Genomic DNA, 17,541 nt, shown 5'->3' on the forward strand with positions numbered 1-17,541 from the left:
TGCTTGGAACTGTTAAAAATAATATTTACTATGACAAAATTAATTAAAATTTAGGTGAAATTTTTCTGGGGTCTAGTGGATATAGTGAAAGTAAGGAAATAATTCAGTTTTCTTCTTGTATTTTTGACTGTGTGAATTCCTTTTTTATGAGTATTAGAAAGTATGAAAAAAGAGAAAAAGGTAGTGAATTGAGGCTCCTGGGTTAGTTAAGAATGAATTTACCTGTGTTTGCTTGAAAATCAGATACAGGTTAACATATTTAAGATGACTTCCCTGGTGGCTCAGATGTTAAAGCATCTCCCTACAATGTGGGAGATCCAGGTTTGATCCCTGGGTTGGGAAGATCCCCTGGAAAAGGAAATGTCTACCCATTCCAGTATTCTTGCCTGGAAAACCCCATGGATGGAGGAGCCTGGTAGGTTACAGTCCATGGGGTCACAAAGAGTGGGACACGACTGAGTGACTTCACTTTAACATATGTGACATATATATTACTTGAAAATAACCAGACAGCTCTTCAATGACCATCTGCCTGATTTCAAGCATTAATTTTCTAATCTTTATCTTTTAGAGATTAGTGTTTATATATGCCCATGCATAATTTTTCTAGCTAATATTATGAAAAATAAAATTTTTTAAATTAAGCAGTTAAAATACAGTTATGCAGAGTGGGCACTACTGGACAGTTTTCTTTTTGAATTTTTAGTATGCATGTCATTGCTGGTTTGATTTCTTTGCCAGTAAAGCGGGATTATAAATATATTCAACTAGCTCAGTCTGTGGAACACAGTTTTGCAAAGTGGCCAGAATTAAGCACAAATAATCCTTTTTTTCTCCATTTCATTCCCATCTTTATCACTATTTCCTCTACTAAACTTCCGTCAGCTGCCCCGACATGACTCTTAGTCACAGAGAACAACTGAACTTGCAAGATTCTTTTTAATGTTAAAAAGGCTAAAACCCTTAGTCAAAATCCTAAGATCATGATGATATAGATTCTTCATTCATTTACCGATTAATCTTTCTCTTTTTAAAATTAGAACAACTCCATCAATTTCTGTATGTTACAGGAGCCAAAGAGAACATAAATACACAGACACATGAAAAAAAAAAAAATACTTTGACTAGACAACAAGAGTAAAGGAATTTCCTGAAAGCAATTTCCTTTATTCATTTCCAGAATGCTCTGGCTTGTTTCTCTTAAGTAAGACACTTGAGGAGTGACTTTGGTTTTCAAACGTGGAAATACTGTGAAAACATTTATTTATGTTTGGGAGGGAGGAATCCAAAAGAGAATTATGTAGTGGGTTCACATTTTTTATCAAAAGGAATAAGTATAGCTATTTACCAAAAAAAATACTGTCAATAAAGTGCTCCTGAACTGTCCAAATATGCAGTTGTTTAGTTGTTAAAATTTTATGAAATGTTAAAAGGAGCAACCAAAAAGTGTAAAAAGAATAATGAAGCTATCATTTATTATTTCAAAGAACATAACCAATTGAGTTCAGTTTTCATCAATTATCTTTAGTATCACATTCGAGTTATTTTCTTTAGATACTTTAAAAGATTAAGAATTAGTCTTTTCCTCACCACATATAACCAATTAAACATAAAATATGTGGAAAAGCATCACAATATAGGATTTCTTCAAGCTTCTAAATTCTGCAGATCCTTAATATTTCAAAATGAAAGAGAAAATGGTCAGTGTGATTTACTTAAAAGTCAGAAATTACACTTAAGAAATTCAGTAACGTTAGAAGAAGTTTTGCTGAACAGACACTAGTCCAAAAAACAACTGCAAACATTTGCAGATTTAACATTTGTGATTTTGACTACTGTGAATGATCACAAGCCTCCATTGGAAGAAGTAATTTCTGATTTTGCTGAGACATAATGTGTATGAATATATGTGTCTTTGTGTGTCTATATATCTGTGTATGTACAAGCATGTATATGAGTTGTATGCATGCATGTGTGCATATGCGTGCCTCTTTGTGAGTATATGTGTATGTACAGGATTCACATATATGAGTAAATGGGCTTAGCTGCTCCTGAAGGTTTGCTCTTGACTGTTAATTGGTGGGGGCATTGCAAGCTTGGGAAATTAACTTATGGCAATTAGCTGGAAGAATTATATCAGAATAGTATTAGAATTTGGCACTTTGCAAAGGTCTTGGGATATATTACTTAAGAACTCAAGGATTATTTTGCTTAGTAATTGGCACATAGTTCACAAAGGCACATAGTTAACAACTGTGTTGAAAACAACTTTCCCCAAAGTATTTTCAGTGAAATTATTGTTATATTATTCTTTTTCTGAAAAAAAGTAGGTCATAAAGACAAATATACATCAAGCTTGAATCTACATCATTATGATTTCACAGATATCAATCTGAAGATGGTAATGTAACATCCAGATGATCTTTAAGCTATTGTTTCATTATAATGGTGAAGCATCTGTATGAGTACGAGATTATTTTGGTAGTTTTAGTCATTGTCTATGAGGAATTATGTGGATTTACAGACTGAAGGATTTTTTCATAATTAGAAAGATAAGTGAATCCTTCCTGAGTGATAGGTAGCCAATAATAGATGCAGCAAAATCAAGAGAAACTATAGGCATACATTAACTCAAGGTTCTACATAAATCTTGCTTTGCTTTCAGCAAACAAAACAGAACTGGAATTAAATAAATAACCCTTGGAACTCGGGTGAATGAATACATGTTGGATACTGGAACTATCTGATCCTGAGTAATGTGCATATATCTATAAGAAAGGACATTAGAAATTTAAAGAGTTTATGTGCAAACATTCTCTAATTCAATGACAGTAGAATGAGTATCAACTAATAAAACAGTGAGGTCATCTTCTTCCAGGCAAAATTATATTAAAATATTATTTAATACATGTTCCCATAATTTCAACTTCTCTTCCCCTGAAATTATAATTTATATTAGTGTCTGCTTCAATAGCCAATAAGTAGTAGGAGCTATGGAATAATATTATGGTGGTAGAAGTTAAAAAAAAGAACAAGAAAAAAAATTATCTATTTCTCCAGTGCAGAAGAGACCACACTATTTATATTGGCAGCCGGACACCTGCAGTTAGGGTGTTGGAAAAGGCCAGCGATTTCTTTCCTAGTCTTGCATATCTCTGGAAAAGCAGTAGCATGGATGAGTAACTTGCAATTTTCTTAGGTTCACAACCTTTGGTCTTTTATTGCTACCAAACATATTTCTTGGTGATACTGAGTGCTCAAGAAATGCAAGCATATGTTGAAGAGTGGAAGGTAACTACTAGCATTTATTAAACTCAGCTAAATAAGAAAGTACTGTTTCTATAGCCCATAGGGGATGATTTAGGCTGTGATATATTTTGGATTAGTCAATACATTCTATTTGTGTATTCTTTTGTGTTTCCTATTCTATACAATGGAGATAATACTTCCATTTATGGTTTTTGGTGAGGGTTGTATGAAAAAATACATTTAAAGTATCTCATGGTACTAGGTACATAGTCGATTTTCAATAAATCTTAGTCTTTATTCTTCTCCTATCAAGATATCTATTTTTCCCACCATTAATGTGGATAATAAAAATGACAGTTTGAACTGACATTTTGCAATATTATATTTCTTTTGATAACATAAAATTTCAAGACATTAGCTAAGCTCATTTACAACAGAGCACATCCGAAGAAGCACACTGAACCATTAATAAAGTCACAGAAAGTGACCTTAAATGCTTTTTGGAGAGGCAGTTATAAATGAGAAATGAATAAATGAATGAATAAATGAATAAATAAATAAAGACAGAATACTAATAATTTATAATTCAATAGCACATGTGTATGTCTTACATGTTCTGGTAATAAGTACTATGAAATCTTTCAGGAAATTAGAATAAGCATCAAAAAAATGAAAATGTTAAAAAAGAAATTAATTTATCAAACTAATTTTTATGGTTTTTATTTGCATTCTGTTAATATCAAGAGATTCTATAAAGTTACCATAGAAACTGTAATTTACTATTTACAGTACAGAAAGCCTATATTTAGTTTGTAATCCATAAAAAATGTATAATACTAGACTTGGAATATAAGAAATATAAAAAAATAGAAATATTCAAAACATGTATCAAAATCTGGGGGAGCCTTTTCTTTTTATCCACTTAAATATTCATTGTTTAAATGCTTTATCAAGTGCAGAGTTCTTTAATCTTCATCAAAAAACAGTTATATCCTCTAACTAGTTTATTACAAGTTAGCCTAAAAGAAAATTTGGAAAAAAAAGAATTAGACACATTTTGGTAGCCTTAAAAAAAAAAATCAGCAAACTGAAAAAAACAAATAAATTGCTGAATCAGGACTTCAGGCAGTATTAATACAAATAGCATCTTTTTGTCAATTACCATGAGGGAGTAGAGAGGTAGCAATCACACAAAGGTGCTCTCTCTGGGTACATAACTTGCAAAAAGACAATTTCAGTGTAACAGAAAAAATACAAAAGGATTCTCCTTTCTCCTAATTACAAGAAGTTAAGTCTTGCCAGCAGAGAGTGTGGGGAAAAGGCCTGGATTTCAGCTTCTGAATATTCCCTGGCAAAGGCACCATCTATAAAAAATGGATGCTGCAATTCCCTATCCAGTGCTTAATTGGCAATACATGAAAGCATTTATTTCAGTTCCTTAGGACACTTCATTCATTCTTTCTAGAACAACTCAGCATCATTTACCATAGCACATAAATAGAGAGGCAGTGTTATCATTCAGGAATTTTATGAATAAAAAGACAGCTCCAGTATTTTCAAGGGAGAATGAACAGTTTTGTTAATTTTATCTACTGAAAATGTTTATATTTTGATCTTACTCTATATTTTAGTGCAATTCTCATGGCTAACAATCATTTAGAGGCTCTCATGATATTTAAATAGCTGCTGCTGCTGCTGCTAAGTCACTTCAGTCGTGTCCGACTCTGTGTGACCCCATGGATGACAGCCCACCAGGCTCCCCCGGTCCCTGGGATTCTCCAGGCAAGAACACTGGAGTGGGTTGCCATTTCCTTCTCCAATGCAGGAAAGTGAAAAGTGAAAGTGAAGTTGCTCAGTCGTGTCCGACCCTCAGCAACCCCATGGACTGCAGCCTACCAGGCTCCTCCGTCCATGGGATTTTCCAGGCAAGAGTACTGGAGTGAGGTTGCCATTGCCTTCTCCTAGCTGATGCTAATATGTATTATTTTAAGTGGTAAGGTGAGAGTGTCGTAATAGATTTTTATATACTTGTAAATCAAAGGAAAATAATTTTTACCTATCTCCTTTCCTGGTGAGAAGAGTTTCCGGAAATTGAGCTTTAGTCATAGGACTGATTATCAATGGGTCAGTGGAGCCAAAAGGGAGACTCTCAGAGGCTGTACCTTAAGAAAGGTTAACCCTAAAGTTTCCCAGGAAAACCAAATTTTATAATTAATAAGCTCTGTGGGAGAGATGTATCTGAGCACAAAGGCAAAAGGGCAGAGACCTAGGTTGGAAAGAAAGGAGTCCCTGGAGTAATTTTGAAACTGACTAAGCATCCGGTGCATACACCTGATAATGTTTTGCAATAGCAGTAGGGGAGGAAAGTTGTCCAGATGCCTACATTTTATAGGCCTTAAAGTGATCATTTGGGTCATATAATAATTTGGGGCAATGGAGTAGTAATCTTGTTTCTTTTCCATCCTTGCCCTCTCTCTCCTCCTGTTGTTGTTGGTTTTGGTATGAATGAAAAGTGTCAGTTGCTCAGTCGTGTCCGACTCTTTGTGACTCCATGGACTGTAGCCCACCAGCTACTCTGTCCATGGGATTTCCCAGGTAAGAATACTGGAACTGGTAGCCATTTCCTTCTCCAGGGAATCTTTCCAACCCAGGGATCGAACCTGGGTCTCCCTCACTGCAAGCGGTTCTTTACCATCTGAACCACCAAATAATAAAGTATTAGTGATAATTCATTTTGAGATAGGCTATTTCAATACTTGATATTCTTTTTTGATGTGAAGCTGGATGGCAGCATAGTAATTTATTTATACTGAAGTATAGTTGATTTGGGGCTTCCCAGGTGGTAAACAACCTGCCTGCCAATGCAGAAGACATAAGAGATGTGGGTTCGATCCCTGGGTTGGGAAGATCCTCTGGACAAGGGCATGGTAACCCACTCTAGTATTCTTGCCTGGAGAATCCCATGGACACAGAAGCCTGGCAAGCTATAATCCACAGGGTCCTAGGTTGGCCATGACTAAAGTGACTTAGAACACAGGCACCATAGTTGATTTACATTACATTAGTTTCAGCTGTATGCAAAGTGATTCAGTTCTACATACGTGTGTGTGTCTACATACATATATTCCTCAGTTTCTTTTCCATACTTTTTTATTCTTGGTTTGCAATTTAATACAGTTTCCAAAGAGAATTCCTTTAGATCATCTCTTTGCTCAATTGGGAAGTTTGCAATATCTCCAAGTATTATAATTCTGCAACATTTCTGTTACAGATCATCTTGTTGCTGTTTAGTTTTTTAAGTAGTGTCTACTTTTGTGACTCCATGGATTGTAGCCCTCCAGGCTCCTCTGTCCATGGAATTTCCCAGGCAGGAATACTGGAGTGGGTTGCCATTTGCTTCTCCACAGGATCTTCCTGACCCACAGATCAAACCCGCATCTCCTGCACTGGCAGGTAGATTCTTTATCACTGGGCCACCAGAGAAGATCTGTGCCACCCATAGATCATCTTAGAGCCACAGTTGAATGGGAAAGACTAGAGATCTCTTCAAGAAAATTAGAGATACCAAGGGAATATTTTACACAAAGATGGGCACAATAAAGGACAGAAGTGGTATAGACCTAACAGAAGCAGGAGATATTAAGAAGAGGTGGCAAGAATACACAGAAGAACTGTACAAAAAAGGTCTTTATGACCTGGATAACCATGATGGTATGATTACTCACCTAGAGCCAGACATCCTGGAGTGTGAAGTCAAGTGGGCCTTAGAAAGCATTATTACAAACAAAGCTAGTGGAGGTGATAGAATTCCAGCTGAGCTATTTCAAATCCTAAAAGATGATGTAAAAGTGCTGCACTCAATATGTCAGTAAATTTGGAAAACTGAGCAGTGGCCACAGGCCTGGAAAAGGTCAAAGAAGGGTAATACCAAAGAATGTTCAGTTGTACAATTGCACTCATTTCACATGCCAGCTAAGTAATGCTCAAAATCCTTCAAGCTAGGCTTCAACAGTACATGAACTGAGAACTTCTAGATGTTCCAGTAGGATCTAGAAAAGGCAGAGGAACCAGGGATCATATTGCCAACATCCATTGGAACACAGAAAAAGCAAGGGAATTCCAGAAAAACATCTGCTTCATTGACTACACTAAAGCCTTTGACTGTGTGGATTACAACAAACTGTGGGAAATTCTTAAAGAGTTGGGAATACCAGACCACCTTACCTGACTTCTGAGAAACCTGTATGCAGATCAAGAAGCAATAGTTAGAACTGGACAGGAGCAATGGACTGGTGCCAAATTGGGAAAGAGTACATTAAGGCTGTATATTGTCACCTGGCTTATTCAACTTATATGCAAAGTACATCATGTGAAATGCTGGGCTAGATGAAGCACAAGCTGGAATCAAGACTGCTGCAAGAAATATCAATAATGTCAAATATGCAGATGACACCACTATAATGGCAGAAAGCTAGGAGGAACCAAAGAGTCTCTTGATGAAAGTGAAAGAGGAGAGTGAAAAGCTGGCTTAAAACTCAACATTCTAAAATCTAAGATCATGGTATCTAGTCCCATCACTTCATGGCTAATAGATGGGGAAACAATGGAAACAGTGACAGACTTTATTTTATTGGGCTCCAAAATCACTGAGGACAGTGACTGCAGCCATGAAAGTAAAAGACGTTTTTCCTTGGAGGAAAAGCTATGATGAACCTAGACAGCATATTAAAAAGAAGAGACATCATGTTGCTGACAAAAGTCCGTATAATCAAAGCTATTGTTTTTCCAATGTGAGAGTTGGACCATAAAGAATGCTGAGTGCTGAAGAATTGATGCTTTTGGACTGGAGAAGACTCTTGATAGTCGCTTGAACTGCAAGGAGATCAAACCACTCTATCCTAAAGGAAATCAACCCTGAATATTGATTGGAGGGACTGATGCTGATACTGAAGCTCTAATACCTCAGCCACCTGATACAAAGAGCCAATTCATTTGAAAAGAACCTGGTGCTGGGAAAGATTGAAGGCAGGAGGAGAAGGGAATGACAGAGGATGAGATGGTTGGATGGCATCACTGATTCTATAGACATGAGTTTGAACAAACTCTGGGAGATGGTGAAGGACAGGGAGGCCTGGTGTGCTGCAGTCCATGGGTTTGCAAAGAGTCAGATACAACTGAGCAACTGAACAACAAGAATAGTTAATGAATCCATTCTATAGGGTACCCCAAACAACATCATAAAATTAATACAGCAGCAAAGAGCTATTTAATTTATATCTGGAGAATAATGTACACAATGAGAAACAGTGCTTCAAGTATATTACCATTTTTCAGGCACTGAAATGAAAGTCACTCAGTCACGTCCGACTCTTTGTGACCCTATGGACTATACAGTCTGTGGAATTCTCCAGGCCAGAATACCGGAGTGGGTAGTCTTGCTCTTCTCCAGGGGATCTTTCCCAATCCAGGGATCAAACTCAAGTCTCCCGCATTGCTGGCGGATTCTTTGCCAGCTGAGCCACAAGGGAAGCCCTTTCAGGCACTGAATATGTGTATATTATTCTATAGATTGACAAGAAAACAGGGCAATAAAACTAAGTAAAATTAGGGGCTGTCCATACAATAATTTCAAGGAGTTCAAGCAATAGCTTCTTTCATACCAAGACCTTCTAATCTGCTCTTTGCATTCTGAAATTCTATCATTGTGACTTAAGGGTTTGATTTCTATTTAATTGACAAGCCCTCCAGGAAAGTTGTCTGTTTAAGTTGGTGATAGCTCATCTGTTCCTTAGTGCAAATGAGTTTCAAGGCTCTCATGAACATTGGTTTATTTTTAGGGCAGAGTATGAGCCCTGAGCATCTAAGAAGACATTAAGAACAGGCTCCATTAAAGGAGAGACTCCAGGGAAAAGGGTCTTACTGATAGTAGTGTGCTGGAGCCAACAACACTCAGTCTCAATTTTGAGTTCAGTGACCTCAAGTTACCACTTTGAAATTTCTCAGAGAGCGAGTGTTCTGTCACTGACATAGGCACTGGCCACAGATCAGGCATTTTTCTTCCTGGAGAGACTTTTGCATACAATACTGGCTCTGCAACAGGAGACTGAGGACAGAGAAAATAACTTACAGAAATTCTCAATTAAGTCAGTTTTTTTTTAAGTGATCATGGGTGATTAAAAAAAAAAAAGCTATGAATAGAAATGTCTTGATGATTTTATTACTCTCCTCAGAGTAGGAAGCAAAGTATCCAGAGTTAGGGACTGTTATTAAGACTAATTTGACAATAAAATATGAGTTTGAGGTCTTATGACATTCATTTTGCTGGGAGGGTAGTTTGTTTCATATGTTCATTAATTAAGAGAAGAGGGTTTGGAGGCTCCCATCATTCTACTATCCTTACTTTGGCGTTTCTTTTTTTTTTTTTTTAATAAAAACTTACTAGGTTAATGACTACATTAAAATATAGTCATAATGGCATAATTGTGTGAAAATGACTCATTAGTCTCCATTGAAATGCAATTAAGACAGATTGCATTAGTCAATTTAAACAGGTATAATGGACATTTTCTGTTTTGCCTGAATAAAACAAGCAGAAATGGTCCTTGGACAATGGAAATATTTTCTCTTATCATATACGCCTTTTCAAAGGAGTCTACGTTTTCATTTAAAACCATGTCAACTTGCTACTTTCCCATTAACCTAGGATGAGTAAAAATTTGCTAGTTAAGCCACAAATTTGTTTCCCCAAAAATGGGCTAATGAAGCTTTTAGAAGTGCTAATGACTTAATTGTCATTCTAACATAGGGCTCTAGGACTGTTCCAACTAAAATCCAATCATAATTTTTCTTTCTGTTCTCAGAATGCATCAGTAAGAGAGTATAGGACTGTCTCCAAAAAGTAAAAAAAAAATGTCAACACGTGTATATATACATATACACACACACGAAAGAAAGAAAAGCAAAGAATAAAAGAAAAAGAAAATGAATAATAAGAAAAATGAATCTTAAAGCAACACAAGAAGCCATGTACCTGCTCAATCCAAAAAGCAAAGCTGTTGAGTAGGAACCTGATAATCAGTCTAGCTGTCAATATTCATTGAGCAGCTAAGAGCATGGGCTCTACAGTATTTGCCCTTATGCTTTTTGGACTCCTGAGAGTCTGTAAGCAGGATTGTACATACAGCCTAAACACATTACGTGAACAAACAACATTAACTGGCTTTGGTATGCTGACACATGTAGGGCAGTCCATACTTACTTTCTGAAGAGGTAGTTCTTGTAGATCAAATTTAGACTTAGTCTGCAAGTTTAAAGTCATGCTTCTGCCTGCATGCATTGCTGAAATACCTCCATAGGGCAGCATGCCAAGGTTAACTGTGTTGTGTTTGTAAGCAGCATTCTGAGTAGAGGAAATAATCATGTGACAGGATGTGAACACATGCTCAACAAACTGATTATTACATGAACATGTTTAAATTTATAACATTTAACTTTATGCAGGCAAACGGTAACTTTCTTTTTTAAACATGCACTTGATCAGACAGAAGCATACAGTAAACAGTGTTAGTTATGAACATAATGAGTACCATCCAAAACTACAGAAAACACAAAAAGCAAAGATAACATTCTGTTTTACATTTGTTGCTGTCTCATAGGCATAGAACCTATCTTTTATATATCATGATTGTAGTGACTCTGGACAAATGTTTATCAGTAGTGATCTATTAATTCAAAAATTTCAAACAGTGAGGTCTTAAATTTTGTCAGCTGCAAATCTCATGGTCTCTTTCACATTGTGAGATTAGCATACACAAAAGACAAATACTAGCTTCTAATTCTGCCTTAAAACTAATGCCCTGCGAAGTTAAAGTGAAAATCAGTTGTTTTATTTTTTTTTTTCTGTCTTACAGGCATAATTATGGCACTCAGAAAAAGAGCTGGTCAAAAAGTCATTCAATCTGACCAGTGGATGATTGAATTTATTAATTTAGTTAAACTACTCATTTTGTATGTGAATCCAAATATTCTCTTTTGTTGTTTCTTAAAAATTACATTTTAAACTGATGAAATTTCATAATGAAACTAAAGGAACTATGCTTGAATTATTAACGCTATTTATCTGATATACCTAAATATTTATAGAATATTCTAGTGATATCTGCACTGTGGCTACCCTTCAGTAAGTACATCTGAAGTTATTCCAAGTGGTTCAGTTTTTTTCTACAGAATTTAAAAATTTTTTAAAATTTAAAAAATTTTTCATTTAAAAATTAAGTCATTTTGCATATCTTGTCATCAGATGGTTTTCATCAGTATAATCTCTACTTCCCACCTATCATGAAAATACAATAACTGACAGCATTTGGCCCTTTTAATTAATTTTAAAAAATCTATAGAAGTTAGTACACTTTTTAAAACCAAATATTATTGAACATTAGCAGGAGACAGTTATTATTCTGACATTTATTATTGTATTATTTGCAAAGAAATGATTTTTAGGATCAGAATTTTGTCAACTGATGGTGTGCTGTCAACCAATCATATTTGTTATGGATCCCTGATTATTTCATTCAGAGAATTTTTTTCATTGTCACCATGCCAAAGTTGAGAAGGACATTGAACCTTTCAAGCTAGCACGTGAAGGATTCCTTAAGGTTTAAAATGACTTCAGTCTAGTGCTTTCTCAGCAGCTATGGAAGAGTAGCAGTCTTAGACATATGGGTTCATGTTTTACTATCTCTCAGTCAAGTGGGGTTCTGTAGTGGAAGCATGAGCCTTGAGATCAAACCAAAGGAGAAAACAAACACCTTTAATCTATGGCAGTACTCAGAGCTGCCTCTCCAAGGTCAACACCAAGCAAGGTATTTAACCAACATTATGTAGAGCTGTTAAGCTTATCCAAGGTCCAAGATTCTAGGCGGTTCTCTTTTATAAGGAATGGACAAAGATCTCGTAGTTTCCAGTGTAACTGTTTGATTCCCAGAGTTCAAATCACTCAACTAAATTTTACTGGGAAGGAAGCAAGCTGTAACTGGTGCAATCTCACTTTGGGCAGAATGTTAAATACCATAATACAGAACTATTTTTACAAAATAAGTCTGTGCTCCAGTACCCTGAATTTATGTTGTATTTAAGTTTTAAGTAAGATACAACCTGAATAACTCGGCGACTTGATTGAGAGAGGGAAGAAGTTACTCAGAGAAAGGAGTAAGAGCTTTCAGGATTTGATGGATTGAAGCAGTATTCTAAGGTAATTTACTTTCTTTGAATTAAATGAGAAGCTATTGAACATACATTGAAATTGCTCTGAAAAATGAAAGACAAACTGAGGAAATTATAAACAGACAGGGGATATGTTAAGACTATTTAAAAAGGGAGGCATTGTCACAACAAGGGAAAATACATACAAATTTACTTTTAGTTATCTGCATCTGGGATGGGCGGGGTCTCTAGAATTCTGCTGATCTAAATCCCCCTTCTTCAGCCCTATTTTCCTCCCTCTGAATTCCTGCTCTAACTAGGGGAGACGCCTACTTTTCAGCAACTCTGATCAAGGGAAATGAAACATTTATCTGGGAAACTAGTAAATAAATGATAGTACCAAATGCTTAAAATTTTGTCTTTTTTTTCATTGTTTTCATTCACTCCTTTGTTGCCTCAATTTACTAGTCATTGTATATATGCTCCAAAAAGCTTCTGATAACCTTTCTCGGCTAGTTCATCTTACCCCATTATGTATGGTCGTGTCTACACAAGGCCAGAGTTCCCAAACTGTACTCTTTTATTTGGCCCCAAATATTTTCGCCCTCCAAGTTATCTGTCTACATGGAGGGTAAAACTTGAAGTAAGGCATGGTGACAACCGACCAGGTGTCTCCCACCGACACCCAGTCATGAAGCTTTGATGAGGCTCCCTTCAATGGGACTGAGCACACCTATTTGAAACAGACATTCTGATGAAATATTTTGCAAGGCAGAACCAGTTTTCACATTGAGAAACTAACACCCACACCCACATTTATTAGTTCACTCTTTTCCTATTAATAATTGTTTTTCTCGTCATGTAGACACGACCTACAAACAATATAATTATTTTAAAAGAGTACACCTGAAAACATAAAATTCACCATTAAGAAAATATATAATAAATGCAATGACCTATGCTTTTAATAGTTTTAACTAAAACTACTGAGTGAAACATTCTAATGGTATATTATTACCCAGATCCCCAATTTACACTGAGCATTGAAACCTAGAAAATCAGAACAAAAGCCCTATTTTCACAAACTAGAGTTTTAAGATTCTAAGGTCAATGCAGAGTACACAGAGCCCTCTACACCAAAGCTACAAAGTACACTCAGTGGTGACGGTCAATTGATCATAGTTCTAGAAAATGAAATACCAGATTTCTCTTAGAGAGATATAAACAGCAACAAGAATATAATTCAGGCCTTATAGAATTTTTTTTTACTCTCTTCAATTACTATGCATTCTATGATTTATTGTGATTCAATTTTAACTGAATTGGGGTTATTTTCCTCTTTTTTGCTGCAATATACACACACTAATTTGTATGTTTATAGTCTTCATAAAGACATCATCTATTTTTGTTGTCTGTAGTATGATGAGAATTTAAACATTTCTTTCTATATGAAAACCAACATTCTAAATGGCAGGACTTTCATTAAACAAAGTAATGTGTGGGAGGGCATTCAATCTCTGCTTATTTTATTTTTCTGTTTCTTGCTGGGAAGATTATTGCTCATTAGAAGTAACAACTTTAGGAGTCCCATAGCAGTAACTATATGTGGATTTTATAAACAAATTAGGTCTGACTTCAGTATATGTGAGTCTGTGCAGAAAGGAGCAGAATACTCACTTTTTATAGATTCAATAAAAATAATTTTCTCTAGGTCACTAGAGAACAGTTTCATGTCCTAGGAGAGGCATTTTGCCTTCGTGGCTAGAAAGCAATTGAAGCACCATCTCATATAATAGAGTTGAATTCTTTCTCACTAACCACTTTTAGGATAGTTTTGATAAATAATTGACCTACAAGTTATGAACTCTCGAAGAGCATTAAATAGTATCCACGAAAAACTATTATGATCAATTTCCCCACATATAAAGATAAATAAAATGCTCATCATCTATTCATTCATGTAGTTCATGCTTCACTACATGTGCTCAGAAATGCCAATAAAGTAAAACTAAAGGCAGGAGGGATATTCTTACAGAGAAATGCCAAACATACCCTGTCTAACCTTCTAGCTTCTATATGTCTAAGCAGCTGTTGTCTCCAGTCTGCAGGCATTTTACCACAGCTCTCCTCTCCCTTGACAGGAGTGGGCCTCGTCTTTATATCACTGTTATCTGATGGCTTGTCACCATAGTTACCCAAGTTATAGTCAGATGGTATTTTTTCCAAAAGAGCTGCCATAGTAGGCCTAGCTGAAACTGGCCTGGTTTGGGAGGCACCGTAACTCTCTGTACTGTAGCTTCTTGCAGACAATGGCCTCCTTTGGGTAAGGTTTTTAACTGGAAAACTTCCCGCCTGAGCTTTCACTTCTTGATATGAAGGGTGTTCATCTTCATACCTGCCATTCCTTTTCAGGAACTGGGACTCAGTCACTGAAACGCTGCTTTGGCGATCCAGACCACCCCTATATGGAGGTCGGCCATACCTATCACTCGGAGTTAGCTCATGAGGTTCACTGACCCTTCTAAACATGGCCATTTCTGTAGAGCTCGCCAGGGAGTCAGCTCTTCTCAAGAAGCCTGCCCTGGCGCCTTGACTTGCAAACTGGGCATTGACCACAGCATCTTCATTAACAGATGGCTGAGAAAATGAAAACATTTGCTCCACTGGTGGGTATCCTCGGTAAGCTCGAGGACTAACCAAATCCTTGGCGATGTTTTTCCCGGGTTGTTGCACATACTCAGAATTGTGTTGAAAAGGGGGCGGTATCCTCTTTTCCGCTTTAACTTCCACCGCTCCTTGGGGATTGAAGCTTTGGTCAAACTGATAGACTTTTTTGGTCATGGATGCTTTCTGTTGTTGAGGCCCTTTACTGCTTCCGTAGGTGAGCATCTCATCATCCAGCATTGGGACTGACTGGCTTCGAGACATACTGGACATACCGTGCTCTGGTCCCAACATTTTGTCAGGGCGTTCATGACTTCCTAAGTGATCACTCCCAGTAGCATAGTTTTCTAATGGTATATTATAAACCTTGTATGTACCAATGTCAATCTCATCAATACTCTGTGACTTTTTGAATTTATTGGACTTGATATCTTTCATTAGTGGGGAAAGCCTCTCTGTGCTTTTGCTAATCGAAATAACACCTTTAGAAGAGTCTGGGCGGCAGTGGATTTGAGAAAAGACATTACTGAGACTCCTGTTGGGATTAGAATCGTGATACTCCCATGGTACTCCTGGAGAAAAAGGACTAGGTATTTCAGTAGATTCTTTTATATGTTCTTTCCTTTCAGGCAATGGGCTGGTGGTAGGGGTTGTCTCTAATTTGGAAGGGAAAGCAGTCCTGTCTTCAAAAGGACTAGGGGTTCTGGTCCAATTCTGCCAAGGATTGGAAGGAGGCACTTCTGTTTCTGGTGTGTGTCTGTGTGTAGACTGCTCAAGTTCCAGGGGAACACCAACAATCCTATCCTGCCTAATCAAAGGCCTGCGTCCATGAGAAGATGTGCTTCTAGCTTTCGAACTCAGGAGGGGATTATTGTTGGCATTCTCGCCTGTGGTCTCCTCGGCAACGAACCCCGTGTTATCATAATGGGAGCCATCGGTCCAGTTGTCTGTGAATGCGTCACTTATTGGCAGCCGGTCAGGACGCTGTGGTAGGTTCCCTGGGGGGACAGCCTCCCGCTGGCTGAGTAATGGCTTTGCATCAAGAGGCTGTGGGAAAGATTGTGCAATCCTGTGAACACAATGGGAAGAAGAAACATGAAAATGAGGAAGAACGAGTCTTTGCCAGAAAGAGAAAAAGCAGGCAAGAATACCAGCATCCTTTGTTCAACTGATCATTCAGCCACACTTCACTTGTGATTAAGAATAGCATTATTATTTCATGTCCAAAAAATTCACCCCTTTACCCTGATCTAACTTTTATTTCTTCTCAGTTACCACCTTCCAGTACATATAGTTTACTTACCTATTATATTTATTACACATTGCCTTGTGTCCTCTGCAGGATGTAAACTCATGAGGGCAGAGGTTTTTTTCCTCTTCGTGCCTAACATAGTGCTTGGCACATAGTAGGTACTTTAAGTACATATTTGTCAGATGAAGGAATGAATGAATAAATGAGTGAATGAAGAAATACAGAGAGTTTCAGTAATGGTCCTGAAACCTGTCTGATAATTAGAACTACCTGATTCTTGGCCTCCATCTCTGGAATTTCTGATTCAGTACACTTCCAAACTATTGGTTGAGGGTGTCTTTCTTATCAATTTCTGGTATATCGAAAAATTCAAATTGTCTTCAAATAATATATTTGAGGGGCAGGTACTAGAAGATATTAAATCCTTTGTATAATGAATGCATTCAATCTTTTTCTAGAAGGTAAATTATGAGTTTTGGTCATTGGTATGTTTATTCCAGTCACCACAGTATCTTTAGATGATGCCCATTTTTCTAAGTTTATTTTAAACCATTTGCATACTAATCATATCAAATTACATATCTTTTATTACAGCCTTTTAAGTGCTTTCACTAACTGAAAAAAAAAAAAAGAAGTACATTTAGAAGGCATTTTCCAAAAGAACCTAAATCAGTCTCAACTTATATGACAAATAATAAATTTATAAATGGAGTTAAATTTTTATCATGGGCATCAATGAGTAGAAATAGTCATTCATTAATTACCAAAGAATATATTGCAAATGGTATTGATGTTATCAGTAAAATCTGCGTGGAAGTCATTGATTATCTATGTCATATGACAATTTTTATTTTCTATTTGTAGTGTGAAATATAGCAACAAGCTATAAAACAAAGGAATCAGAACTGGGAAAATGATACTTCTGTGAGTCACTTTATTGCCCTCTACGGCTTTTGATCTTAAAATATCTGTAAAAATGAAAGTAATATAGAGTAGAAGGCATTTTGGAAAGATTTAATACTTTTACTTACATTCTAACTTTCCCATGTGGTGATAAAATGATGATGATGAAGAGGCTGATGAAAAATGTATTGAGTATTCACTTCGTACTTGGCACTTAGTGCTTTCCATGCATTTTACTCTAGTTTTTAACACCATTTTGGATGGTGAATGCC

General features: G+C 36.5%; 1 protein-coding gene across 1 annotated transcript in view; it reads right to left on the reverse strand.

The window, feature by feature from the left end:
- The window catches only part of LRRC7 (leucine rich repeat containing 7), a 386,330-nt gene that overhangs the window by 81,111 nt on the left and 287,678 nt on the right, over positions 1–17,541 (reverse strand). The window contains exons 19-20 of the mRNA XM_010848760.1: positions 14,503–16,183; positions 10,508–10,648 (exon numbers count right to left, since the gene is read on the reverse strand). Of these exons, the coding sequence (XP_010847062.1) occupies positions 10,508–10,648; positions 14,503–16,183 (1,822 nt within the window). The remainder of the gene's footprint in view (positions 1–10,507; positions 10,649–14,502; positions 16,184–17,541) is intronic.

The sequence above is a fragment of the Bison bison genome, unplaced genomic scaffold (genome assembly GCF_000754665.1).
Source record: "Bison bison bison isolate TAMUID 2011002044 unplaced genomic scaffold, Bison_UMD1.0 scf7180017864271, whole genome shotgun sequence".
Lineage (NCBI taxonomy): Eukaryota > Metazoa > Chordata > Mammalia > Artiodactyla > Bovidae > Bison > Bison bison.